Source organism: Capricornis sumatraensis, chromosome 5 (genome assembly GCF_032405125.1).
Source record: "Capricornis sumatraensis isolate serow.1 chromosome 5, serow.2, whole genome shotgun sequence".
NCBI lineage: Eukaryota > Metazoa > Chordata > Mammalia > Artiodactyla > Bovidae > Capricornis > Capricornis sumatraensis.
In genome coordinates, this window is record NC_091073.1 from 91,577,999 (window position 1) to 91,591,668 (window position 13,670).

Genomic DNA, 13,670 nt, shown 5'->3' on the forward strand with positions numbered 1-13,670 from the left:
CCTTCTGTTCAGGGCACCTCCACGTATTGAGATTTACAAGGACCTTAGGTACCAAACTGATGTAAACCATCTCAGGTCAAGGCAAGCTCTAAGGAGAGGTCTCTGTCTTCTTTCATTGTAAGTCACAAAATTTTATGTAGTTTTTAGGAGAATGCAGAGATAGTTATTAGACATTTTATATTAGACATTTTGTTTCTGTCCATTAAAAAATTCCTTGAATTAAAGAACAAATGGATTCTTCAAAAATAACTAATTTGCATCAATAAGGCATGTGATTAAAAACACACACACACAATTAGAAACCTAGTTTCAGTATCATTTTGAACCTGAGATTATCAATAAAAATGATCCTCCTATTATACAAAAAGTTAGGGGTAAAATTAAACCAAAGAGGAAACTGGCTGATTTAGCAACAGTGTAAATCTCCAACAACAACAAAAAATTGCTTTCTAGAAATTGCAGGTTCTTCAAATGAATTCTTCAAATGAACTACAAATGTGTTCTCATAAAACTCATATAAATAATTACCAAGAAGGAAAGAAGGCATTTAGAGAAGGCTCATCTGTTTTATTTCATCTAATACAAAGTTGTAAAATCCCTTTATCTCTTCAAATCTGTGCTGCCAATGGAAAATTTGAAGAATTCCCAAGGATGAGAACTATGAGTCAAATGCTGAACATCGTTCTAAATGACAGAAACAACTACTGAAACAGGTTAGATTACTAGCTGTAATTAATACAACTGCTGTCTATAACTTCTGGCTTGTGTGATCCAAAGCCTCTTCACCACGCCTCCTCCAATCCCCACCCCAATAAAGGGCAGGAAATTCTGGTTTAATTTTTCCAATCTTGTTATTTTAAATCAGTGGTTCATTTTTGCTCTATGCTGTTAACTATTCAGGGGTTGGTTTGAATGACCTTTTGTAAGCCAGCTTGCTAGTTTACAGATATTCTCTCTACAGTAGAGTCTGATCACTGTGCCATAAACTGAATCATTTATTCAATAAAGTTTATATCGAGTAACAACGCACCAGGCACTTTTTTCAGCATTAGAGATACAGCAGTTTTGAAATACACAAGCCTTGCCCTTGGAGGGGAGGGGCTAACATTCTAGGACAATAGCTGGATGAAATAACTCTCTTGTGTGTTAGATCGTACGGGTTATAAAGAAAAATAAGGGAGACTCACTCGGGGTTGTAGAGAGGTGGCACATTTTAATTACAGTCAACATTTGACACTTAAGAAGTGTCAGGGAAAATAAAGATTTAGTTTCTGGAGTCCTCTTAGCCTTCCACCAGAGACCTGTGCTGTCTAGCTTAGCAGCCACTGGTCACTGCGATATGGATGAGTGGCTACTTGTCATGGAGGTGTGCTGGCAGAGGAAAATACCCACTAGATTTCAAAAACATCGTAGGAAAAAAAGAATCTAAAATATTGTAATAACTGTGTATACTGAATACATTTTAATATGGTAATATTTGGATATATTGGGTTAATAACCTATAATCTTAAAATTAATTTCACTGCTTTTTAAAATACCTCTTAAATACAACTAACAAAGAATTTTAAGTTAAAATTTGGCTTTCATTGTATCTCTATGAGCCACACTGTTCCATTTCAAATGTCCATTTTAACTGAGTGCAGAATGGAGAGGAAGGAAGACGCAGGGAAAATATGAAGACAGCTTAATAGGTAGACAGTGGGTTCTAATCTTCCACTTACTAGCTATGTGACCAGAGATGAGCTCGTAGATAATTACCCCTCTACTTCTGTTTTCTAAAAGGTAATAAGAGTAATATTTAAAATAAAAGTAATATTTACTGTAAAGAAAGGTTGTAAAGGATAAATGTAAAGTGCTTAGAATAGGGCCTAGCATGTAACTGCTTCCTCTTATTAAATATTATTTTTGGAAAAAGTGATTGTACAAATCACCCTTGGCCTTTGCGATGCATGTGAGTGGTTTATCAGAAAATGTCATGACTTTGGATCAGACAGCCCTGGAGGCAGGGAAGCCAGAGGAAGAGCATGGAGAGGGCTATGGTGACTGAGGAACATGGGTGCAAATCTCAGGTCTGCTGAATTTTAATTGCAGCATGACCTCATGCAAATTGCTGACTTTTTCTAAAGTCTCAGTTGCCTCATCTGTAAAATATTTATTTTGAAGAGCAGTTTAAGAAACTATTGAAGCAGTATAAATGAAAAACCCCTGGGGCAACAGGCAGGTCAATAGACGACAAAATGATGACAAACTCTGGATGAATTTTATTCTTTGCGTCGTACAAACTAACTGAGGATAATGATTATAATGCTCAAGAGAGTACTATTTCAAAGTTTTATCAAACCTTTAAGCTCCTCCACACGCAACTGATACTCTCATTTTTACTCACTGTTAAAAGTACCTCCAAGAACATTTATTAAGCAACCCTGTTAACTTGCAACCCAATGCAACTAGAAGAATATAACATTTCTTGAAAACCTCTCTTCTGTTACTTCAGAACAGTCTTCCATGGAGGGTATCTTTCTCTCCCATTCACTTAAACTACTGAGACTATACTGATTTTTTTTTCTCTTTTCTATGCAAGCATTTAATTTTTAAAAAGTCTTTTCCCCAGAGTCTGCAGCCTAGACAGCTGAGAAACGGCAGGGATGTTAAACGCAAGTGAAGGGAAGACTGACTTTCATCTGGTGGAAGTGAGTACACAGGGGACAGCAAGTTTCACAAGTAGGGCAACTGCCTCTGCTCCATCCTTACCAAGCGAGCTGTGACCCCGTCTCATTTCACGGGGGGCAGAAGCGTAGCCACTGTAGGTTGGGGATCAGGACACCTGACTCTAGTCCCAGCTGGCTGACTTGTTTACTCTATGGCAAATGGGAACACCACTGACAACCCTGGACTTCTTGTCTGCAAATTACGTAAAAACTATTTTCAACAGAAATGTTTGAGATAAAATGCTCTAAAAGGTTTTGAAAAAGTTTGTTAAAGAGCATGGGACTGTGGCTCTCACAATGGGCTGTCATGAGAAGGGAGGAGAGTCTCATATTCTTTTCTGAATTCCTTTTTTTCTAAAGTGCACTTCAGCGATCATTGTAGGTGTGTTCTTTCCCCTTTTCTTCGCTCTGAGTGTTTTGTTCCTGACACTTTCTGAGGTCAAATACTGGAAGAGAATTGACGGTAGGAAGAAACAAAAATGAAACAGTGTCCTTAATGGAAAACTTCAGTTAAAAACAACCCAAGTAAACTTGTCTATAAGACTCCATGCAAAATTTGACTAATATGAGAAAACTAGCATTAGAAAGGTCCATCACTTGTCTCGAGCACCTTTGTTTTCAGGTGGAACTAACTAATGGCCCTTTTGTCTCTCTCCGCAGTGAGTATCTACTTTGTGTCATGGGCACAGTGCTGGGTGTAGGCGACAAAACAGTGAACAATTTCAGTACAGACCTTGCCTGCAAGAATCTGAAGCAGAGATGGATGGGATGAACACACAATGGCCCCTGTAATTAAATTAATTACAATGGGAAAAAGTGGTATGCACACACACAAAAGTAACAAAACCTTTAAAAAACCTTAGAGACCTGGAGAAGAACTCTTTCCCAGCAATTTCTTGAAAATGGAGTTTTATAACCTCTGCTATGATGAACAACTTGCAAAGGTAAGAGCAGCTTACTTTTTATTTAACAGCATTATATGTTTTTACTCTCAGGTTATCTTTCGGGAATGATGAAGATGGTCCTCTTTTCTAGTTGTAAGAGTCCTTCAAATATTGACGACAGCTCCAAATAAGATTAGTGTACATGCTTAAAACCTGATGCATAACATTAATACAGCCTAACATGTATTGCTTTGAATTCATATCAAAAAATAGTATTGAACTTTTGCAGAGATAAATGGCCTGTATTTTCCCTACAAAGCATTAGCAATAGCTCCAACAAAAGTCAAAATCTTTTCAGTATCTTAGTCAAAGTGATCAAACAAGACCCCTGAAAGGGAAAGAGCTATTCATCCATATCAAAACACAACACCACCACATTAGAAATAACAGCACATGCATGCACAAACACTTATTACCTGTTTCCTTTTCTGCTGGGCCTAAAACATAAGAGAAGAAAATTAAGGAGAAAAGCAAAGTCTTTCCATGTCACTCACTTGCATAATGTAAAAGCAAAGAAATCAGCCCACATCCTATTTCTAACTTAAAGTTGAGTTTGTTCTTGGTCTGGCCCTAAGTATGAAACAAAACTCTTTATTTTTGAAGATACAAAAATAGGGGGGAAAGGGAGAAAATAAAAAGCATAAAAGTTTTCCTTATCTAATAAGCATGCATTTTTTTTTGGAAAAGAGACTGCTCAGCAGTCTCTGACAAGATTTCTAAGATCCCTTTTCTGGAATGTTCTGAGAGGGATGACTCCAGAAAGGAACAGGTGGGAGGATTCCCTGTTCCCACCACACTGGATCATATTTTAGGCTTTTCTCTAACACAGACTTGTTTTTGTGTGTGATTCAGAAGAATAACCATTTCTTTCTGATCACGTTGTTAATGTGTTTATTTAGCTGATTAATGAAAGAAGCCTATGGTTTTGTATAAATAAAAGAAAGTTTTTCATTTGTCCATATTAAAATGGACTCTACAACTAGAAAATAGATACAGAAATAAAATTAAAAATATATGGCATATTTTTTCAATATTGTTGGATAAGGTAATGGTCAAAAATATTAACTAAAATAGTAAAGACCAAAAGGATTCTCGAAGTTTTTTTGTACAGGGTTCATAATATTTGGATAAAACAATCTTGTGTTTGCTTAGGTTATCCACAAGTTTTTTCTCTTTGCCAAACTTGAAAGTTTTAGTATCTCTATTTTTATATAAATTCTTTCAATCCATGTTCACAAAACCCAGTATTCCCAAAACATGAAAATTGTTTGGACGAGTATTTAAAACGTGAAAACCAATCTGTTTCTACTTTCCCCAAATGATCTAATATTCATCGCTTTTGCTTTAACACAACGTGATATCATAATTAATGATGTTAAACTGGTAACTAAGGAGGTCTCATGTTGTTACTCTCGTGATATAATATTGGTTGCTATAGTGATGGGATGGCTTTTTTGTTAATCACTCAGGAGGTTGGTTATCATGTGCTCGTTAGAAAGCCTGATCAGGTTTGGAGAGAAAAAAGGATATAACACAGCCAATTATAATCACCTATTTTACCGTCCCAGTTTTGATGAATCTATCATAATATCAACTAATTAATAAACGTATAATTCATTAAGTATACTTTTATATTAGAAATTATTAAATTTTTTTCTAATGGACAATTATTTTTTATTTTTAGAGATAACTATTTAACACCATAAACTTTTTCTTCCCTAAGTTAAAGCTACATGTATTACACAAGCTAGTTTTATGATAATTAGAGAATCTGAGGTCATTTCTATTGCTTTTAATTATATCAGTCAAAGGAGAGTTAGATAAGAGCTGATTGTGTGACTTTGCCACACATTTCAATCTATGTATTTCTAAGCATCTTAAACCTTAATGAAGAAAATGAATAATTATCCTTAATGAATAAAACCTGAAGAAAGAGAAAAAATGCACAATTCTCTCAAGAGATCGAATCTTTCAAATGCATCAATATATTGTAAGCAATTAAAAGTTGCAAGGACATTCTATCAGTTTGTTTCAGCCCTCACCATAATCAACAAGTTTCCTCTTTTCTCTGAGAGACACTGCAGAAGTGAAAATGAAATTATGTAACACTACACCAAGAATGAATACACTGCCCATCCTTTAAATGTTAGACATACTCACTGTAATGTCAAAAAATACAACCCATGAAAACACGTTTTGGTTTCTTCAAAACTCAAAATAAGAACAAAGGACAACTTAAGCACGAATCCCGGGTCTTTCATTCAAGCAGAGTCCCAGGAGGCATATTAAAGCAATGAATAGGAAAAAGCTCTTCAGTTCACCAGCTGAGATTTTAATGAGACATTTCCCTTTGCCACGGCACAGGTTTGTTCAGGGAAGGAAAGGACTTCTCACAGAAAATGCAGTTAATAGGCATTGTTGGCTCTCACGACCACTTCAGCAATTGCTCACTGCACTGACCTTCTATTTTGGCGTATTCTGTGAGTCTTGTGTAATTGATCAAGGCAGCTTTCTCAAGACATTTTCTGACCACTTTTTTCACCTCTTCTGCTGGTATGGGAGTAGCAATATCTTTCATTAAAACCTAGAGAGAGAAAGAGAAAGACAGAGACTGTATAGAATATGAAAAGCAAGTACATAAATTGTCCTAAACGTTATTAGTAGGAAGGGGTCCTACGTAACCTCAGGGGAGGCAATGAGTAGGCACTTCACAACTGGGAAGGAATCTCTGAGTCTTGGCTCCTCCTGTATAAGCCTCATGTAAGGACATCAAAAACTCCCATAGGCCAAGCTACCATTCAGGGTGACTGTCACCTTTCCTCCAGGGAAACAGAAAGCCACTAGAGCAGCTGTTTCAGATGAGGGTTACGGTCCTTGGGATGAAACTTTTGTCCTTGTACAAAGTTTACCTTGTACATCCTTGATTTAAAAGCCTTAAATATTTGGAGCAATATACATGAAAATACAAATTCCATTAAAATAAGCATTATTTACAGACTACAATAATTAAGATCTCTACTCTTACTCGGAGAAGGCAATGGCACCCCACTCCAGTATTCTTGCCTGGAAAATCCCATGGATGGAGGAGCCTGGTAGGCTGCAGTCCACGGGGTCGCTAAGAGTCAGATACAACTGAGCGACTTCACTTTCACTTCTCACTTTCATGCACTGGAGAAGGAAATGGCAACCCACTCCAGTGTTCTTGTCTGGAGAATCCCAGGGACAGGTGAGCCTGGTGAACTGCCGTCTATGGGGTTGCACAGAGTCGGACACGACTGAAGTGACTTAGCAGCAGCAGCAGCTAATCTTACTAATTGTACTTTAGTTTGATCTGCTGGGGGCCGAGGGGGGGAAGGTGGGCTTCTTTGTTTTAGTGAAATGAAAGGACTATTAAATGTCAAAACAAAAGGAAGCTTTCTGAAATTAAAAACAAAAGCAAAAACAAAAACTGACTACTTTCCTAAATTGTTATTATGGGTTCCTAAATTGTACTTTTGGATTTTCCATTTACAAGTATTACTGTTGGCAAATGGAAAATGCAATTATATCCAGAATTCAAAATATAACTCAGTTAAGTACTTTTATAATGACTCCTTGACAGTTTTCCTTAAAACTTTCCAAGTGATAAAAAAAAAACTGCTTACAATAAGTTTTAATTATACAATTAGTCAAACTCTATCTTCCCTATAAGTAATGTGATTTTTCTTGCTTTGCTTCCATTCAAATTCTACAAAAAACAGGTACAGCAAAATCTTAACATAAAGAAGACAATACTTTTGTAAGTGTTCTTACTACTCTGTCTTTCACTTTGAAAAAAATATTAAAAGAACATGAAGACGTCCATTTAATGCTTCATTATTTCATTCTATTTTGACCAGCCTCGGCACTAAGGATTTTATAATCTCAAATTCATTCAATTATTCTAGCACTGGTCATCCTTGACAACATGTTTTCATCTTGTCAGGCAAGGTTTCCTTCTGAAAACAGCAAACTTTATCACTTAAAACTTTCCTTTCCTATCAAATTAAAATTTCTTCATATTCTCATATTAAAAATCTTTAACACACTGACATATATTCGGCACTTTAACCAGAAGTGCACATTAGACTCTTTGTTGCCACACACAAAAAAATCCTTCTGCCTACAGTTAAAGCATTAATAGGCACTATTCTTTTTAATGTGATTACTACTAAAATTTAAGATTAATTTTACTATTAGACTTTCCCCATGGTGCCAAGCTTTCAAATAACAGTAACAGCTTTAAAATTAGAACACCTGTATCTAGGGTTAAAATCAGGCAGTATTTCATAGTATCTAGAAGTTGGACACTATCTGAAGTGTGTGTTCAGTTCAGTTCAGTGGGGAAACTGAATCCCCTTTCCTGGAGAAGTACAGATAAAGGACTGGCAAGTGCAAAAGGGAGGCACAACATATGTTTCATGCTTCCTCCCCATGTTTATTCAGGGCATCGTAAGTATCAACAATTCACATGCAGATTTTATTTTTCTAAGATGTCAGTAAGTACAGACATGAAAATGAAGAAATAGCCCTTATCATTTCCTCAGTTCAGTAAGAGACATGATCAGTTACTATAATTGAAATAAAGGTCACTGTTCATTCTGCCACCTGTCAGTGTAGGGCATGAGGGCATCTCTGCTATTACTAACTCTTCCCTGCTGGGGGAAGAAAAGTAGCTCTGCCATGGAAACCAGCACATAGCCAGGCTGCGCTGGGTACCCAGGATGGGATGCCGTTCTAAAAACCAAAGCTGCCTTTAAAGACTTTTGTCTCATCAACAATACCTTAATGCATAGGATGAAATGAAAACTATGAAAAGTCTGAGTTACATGCAGCTTTTAATATTATAAAAATTCTAGTAAAATATTTATGACAATAATATTCACAGTGATCAAGGAGAAGACAGAGATAGATAGATAACACTAATCTGTATTCCAAAGATCTCACTACAGTCATCAGTTCTACATCTCCTCTCCTAAACTCTTAAATCACTGAACACTGTCTCCCCTTTTTGCTTTTCAGAGAGGTGCGAATAAATAATGCATTACCTGGAATTCCTTGAGCAGAAAAATCAGTAAGAACAAGTGCTCTGAAGTCAACAAATCAAGACCAGAATAATCAAATCATGAGACAGAGATGATCGGTAGATATACTTTTTAATATGCATAAGGAATAAAACTTGTCTACATTACTCAACTGCTTGTTTCCAACTAGCATGTGAATAATTTTATAGATAGATGAAATGATACTTCCCTTTTTCACCTAATCTACCACAAAAAAAAAAGCAGTGGAGAATATACTTTCATTAAAAAATGATTTTTAACATGGACATAAAGCCTTATTTGCTGTTTACTTTTCATATACTTATATAATTTCATGACTTCTATCATCAATTTCTGTCATTTGTGAATTCAAAGTAACACATAAATTGAACTGAAATAAATTTTGAGACAAATTAAGAAATGATGTGTGTGTGAATATTAAATGCCGAGAATGCTTACAGATATGAGGAATATGACAGGTAGACGTACATTAAGGGGGGATAATACAAGACAACTGTACAGTCTGAGAAACAGATGATTATATTAAACTGAAATAAAAAATGACTATTTCCTGAAGAGGGAAAAAAGAGGTGGGAAAAACGGATAGTACCAAAAGGATGCTATAAACTCAGGATGGCAGTGGTGTAGGCTTCAGAAAGGTTTTGGAGAGGAAAAGGAGGCTACAGAAGAATTTGAATGTAGTAAGAAAAAGTGAGAAACTGATGAAATGCAACAAACCTGGAAGATATCACACTCCTAAGGAATGGGGCCGGCGGCCTCGTTCAATAACTACACAGTCATTGAGAATGCAAATAGTACTTACAAAGTAACGTTCAAACATACCCTTTCAAGTAATGAAAGTGTAGCTTTCAGCGCACCCTCAGGTCGTCCAAAGGGAAAACAGTATCTTTTAAAAAAGGAGGAACAAAAGAGTGAAACATGTAATATCCAAGAATGCTAAATAATTCCCTTTTCCATTACCTGACATTATTGGACAACAGTAAAACGTGGTTAAAAGGGCACTGAGCCATGTAGGAGATTTTTAACTGCTGAAATTTATATAGTCCCATGATTTAAATGTCTTAAAACGGTTAAGGTATAAACTGATGAAAAAGAGTCTCAGGTTTCGGTGATACAGGAACATCGAAAATATGGTAATCAAAGCAGAATCCCTCGGGTCCTATAGAGGAAACTTAAAATGCATTTCCTTCTAATTTCTTGTTTAAGTTTTGCCATTCAAACTCTGTGATAAAATAAAATGATTTCCCCCACTTCCTCGTGTATTTATGTGTGATTTTAAGATGGAAACCCACACCACATATCTGACTTCTGTGGGAAGCAAGGTCCCGGCTCCCCGCCTTTCCTCATATTTGCCAGTCTCTGCTGGGGTCACTGGGTCGCCCCTCCACCCCAGCCCTCCTGCCTTCTGCAGCTCTTTTGCCAGAAGTCATTTATCCAAAGTATTTCTAGTCCCATGAAATCCTGACACACACCGATAACTGGAGGGCAGGCCACGTGGATATTCTGAAATGAGGGTCGGAGCTGGGATGGTGCATGGGCTCCTCGTAAGTCAGCTGCCACATGGTAGGGGCAGGTTTACTGCTTTTTACAAGGGGTCCCTCTTAGGGTCACTTTCCACTTAGAGAGCACAGAATGTCAGCCATTTCATCCCGCAGGAGCGCCTCCCTTGTTCAGTTAGGTTCAGCAAAGCTTCCTTCCCTGATCTCTTCCACTCATCCTACCCCCACCTCAAGGTCAAGTGCTTGAGGCAGCTGGGCTATCGTGGAGCCATTTTGCTTTGACTTAGACACCTTCACACTAATAACTTGGAAAGTTTACCCATTTCCATGTCTTTTGTCATTACCCAAGGACTTAGTAGACATATTTTCTAAGGCATAATTATCATGGGAATGATTATTTTTCACACTGTAATTTGAAGAGATTTCCCTCCAAAGCACACATAGTTTAAGCTCAAGTTCTTTTACTGGACCCAAATTTTACACGGAAAGACTGATTCCTCACAAAGCAGTAGTTGAATTTATATTCAGATTAGGTTTTAGTTTTGTGAAACTTTCATTGGTGTCAGGTAAGTGCAAATAAGTGTCACTTAAATCTAGCTACTCACATTTCTCTTTAGAACACTGTGCATCATTTCATTTACTGTTAAAATTTTCCTTCATTTAATCTTGCCTCTCTGCACCCTCTTAACCCTCTGCCCCACCCATACATAAAAAAGAAATCACCAATTTATTTTGATAGAGTTCCCTGCCCCCTACTCCCACCCCACTGGTACTTTTCTTTAGAGTATTAGCAAATGAGGAAAGTAGCTTTAGTCATTTTGTATACCATAAACCTTAATCCATGTTTAAATAAAACACAAATTGGGTTCTTGTAGTCCCCTCCTCCTGCTTAAATCTTTTCAGCATATTTGCATAATCCACCCATTGTTTTTCCTATTGTTTATTTCCATTAACCTGTGGGTGACACATTTTATGAATGGAATGTTACTGATCCGCAGATTACATTTAGCATTTCAGGGCTCTGAGGTCCCACTGGGTATGTTCTGAATTAGCATTAGCTGCCCGTGATGTGTAAATAATTTAACACATTTACAGAGTACAAGTAATCCTGAATCAATAAAATACAGAAAATAACTATACAGAAGCTTAATTAATCCTCACAAAACAAGTTTGAAAAGAAGGGAATCATTTTGTTCTGCTTTTCAGGATAAATATTTTGGGTTTTTACCACTTTGATAGCTCTCTAATAGCTAAGCAAAGTGAAAAACACTGAATTATCAAATAAAATTCAACCGAGTTTAATACTTAGTCTGAATAAATTAAAGTCACCCTGATTTTCACTTTAGTCAATTAACTGCACAGAAATATGAGCCTGCATAGATCTGCCCAATGATTAAACTATTTCTTTGAATTTTAAATTAAAAATTTAAATACAGTATCTATTTTTATCAAAGTTACATATGCACATAGCCTAAAAGGAAACTTCTTCTAAGGGGATTTTTATGAAAAACCTAAGTCCATTTTTGTCAGTTCCATCCCACTTTTCAAGTAATTTCTCTAGGAAAACATGTTCTAAACTTTTAGCTGATTCTTTTGGTATTTAAATGTCATATCCCTGACCTACATGATAACATTTTAAATTTTTAATTTTCCAGTTTTAGATATTATCCTACTAAGTTCCCATAATGAAAGAGAAGTACTTAACTTAAAAAAATAGATTTAGAGGTATAAGTGACATAGAATGAACTACACGTATTTAAAAGGATTCAATTTGATAAATTTTGGCAATATGTATGCATGGCATACATGCGTGAACCCATCACGACAACAAATGCAATATTCATATTCATGACCCCCAACGTTTCCTTCCAACACCTGGGGCCCAGGCAACTGCTCATTTACTGTCATTTAGTTTATATTTTCTGTAATTCCAAGTTAAGAGAAATCATACAGTATGAGCTTTTTTAGGTCTGACTTCTCTCAGCTGTTTTGATATCCTTTCATGCTATTGCAATGCATTAACATTTCATTCCTTTTCATTTCTCAGAAGTAATCTAGCACTTTTTTTTAATCCATTCTTTGTTGATGGTCACCTGACTTGTTTCCATATTTTGGCTATTATGAAAATGCTGGTATAAATATTCATATCAAAGTCTTTCTGTGGGTATATGCCATCATTTCTCTTGGGGAAATACCTAAAAGTGGAATAGCTGGGTCATACCTTAGGTGTTTCATTTTTTAAAAATCACAAACTATTTTACAAAGTGAGTTGTATCATTTTACATTTCTGTCAATCCCTGTGGCTTTAGGTTATAGTTCCCTAAAGAGTAATGATGTTGAACATATTTTTATGTGCCTTTTCACCATCATGTTACATCTTCAATGAAGTATCTGTCAAAACAACTTTCTATTGGGTTGTTTTATTTCTTATTGTTTTAAGTTATTTATAGGGAGTTCCCTGGTGACCAAGGAGTCTAGGCCTTTACTGCTGTGGCCCAGGTTCAATCCCTGGTCAGAGAACTGAAATTCTGCAAGTCATGTGGTACAGCTAAAAAAAAAAGTGTTATATTGTTGATAGAAGTCTTTTGAGGAATATGTATTATATAAATATTTTCTCCCATTCTGAGATTCCCTTACAGAGTCTTTGGAAGATCAAAAGTTCTTAATGTTGAAAAATTCAAGGTAACATCTTTCCATTTATGAATCATAATTTTGGTGTTTCATTTAAGCATCTGTGCTTAGTCCAATGACACAGATTTTGTTTCCTATGTCTATCCATCTTGAATTAAATTTTGGACCAAGTATGAGGTATAGATCTAGGTTATTATTTTACATTTGGATATCTAATAGTCAGTTTCATGTGTTGAATAAAGTATACTTTGCAAATTATTTATACATTTGTTGAAAATCAACTGACCATATGTATGTGAGTCTATTACTGGACTCTACACAACACTAATTATTGATTTTTGAGTACATAGTCTTGCCTTGCTTTTGATCAAAGGTGGCAAACATTCACTCTTTCTTCCTTTTCTACCATTAAGTATGATGTTAGTTGTAGGTTTCCCATGATGCATTAACAGCTTAAACATATGGCATGTGGTAACAATAATTATTTTAATACTGTTGTTCACTAATTCTATCTTCAGTGTCATTTTCACTTTTGCTTGTATTTATTCTCTTTATTGGTTGTATTTTACTATTTCTTTGTATGCTGAGAATGTTAGACTGGATGTTAGACACTGTTGCTTTACAATACTGGTGGCTGAAAACTTTTGTCTTCCTTTAAATATTCTTGACTTTTGTTCTGGAAGGCAGTTAAATTATCTGAAAATAGTTTTATTATATGAATCTTGGTTTTAAACGTCCTTAGGAAAGACCATGACAGTGTTTACTCCAGGGCTAATTTTTTCTCCACTACTGAGGCAAACTTGTCTG

General features: G+C 35.9%; 1 protein-coding gene across 15 annotated transcripts in view; it reads right to left on the reverse strand.

Annotated features, from left to right (window-relative positions):
• CADPS2 (calcium dependent secretion activator 2) overlaps positions 1–13,670 on the reverse strand; it is a 563,191-nt gene that overhangs the window by 127,499 nt on the left and 422,022 nt on the right. For 8 of the 15 annotated variants that reach the window (XM_068972952.1, XM_068972943.1, XM_068972955.1 and 5 more), the window contains 3 exons: positions 9,556–9,619; positions 6,113–6,236; positions 4,069–4,089 (listed from right to left, as the gene is read on the reverse strand). In XM_068972952.1, coding sequence (XP_068829053.1) covers positions 4,069–4,089; positions 6,113–6,236; positions 9,556–9,619 — 209 coding nt within the window. Of the gene's footprint in view, positions 1–4,068; positions 4,090–6,108; positions 6,237–9,555; positions 9,620–13,670 lie in introns of all 15 variants that reach the window. The other 7 variants (XM_068972950.1, XM_068972951.1, XM_068972953.1 and 4 more) reach the window with 2 other exon arrangements.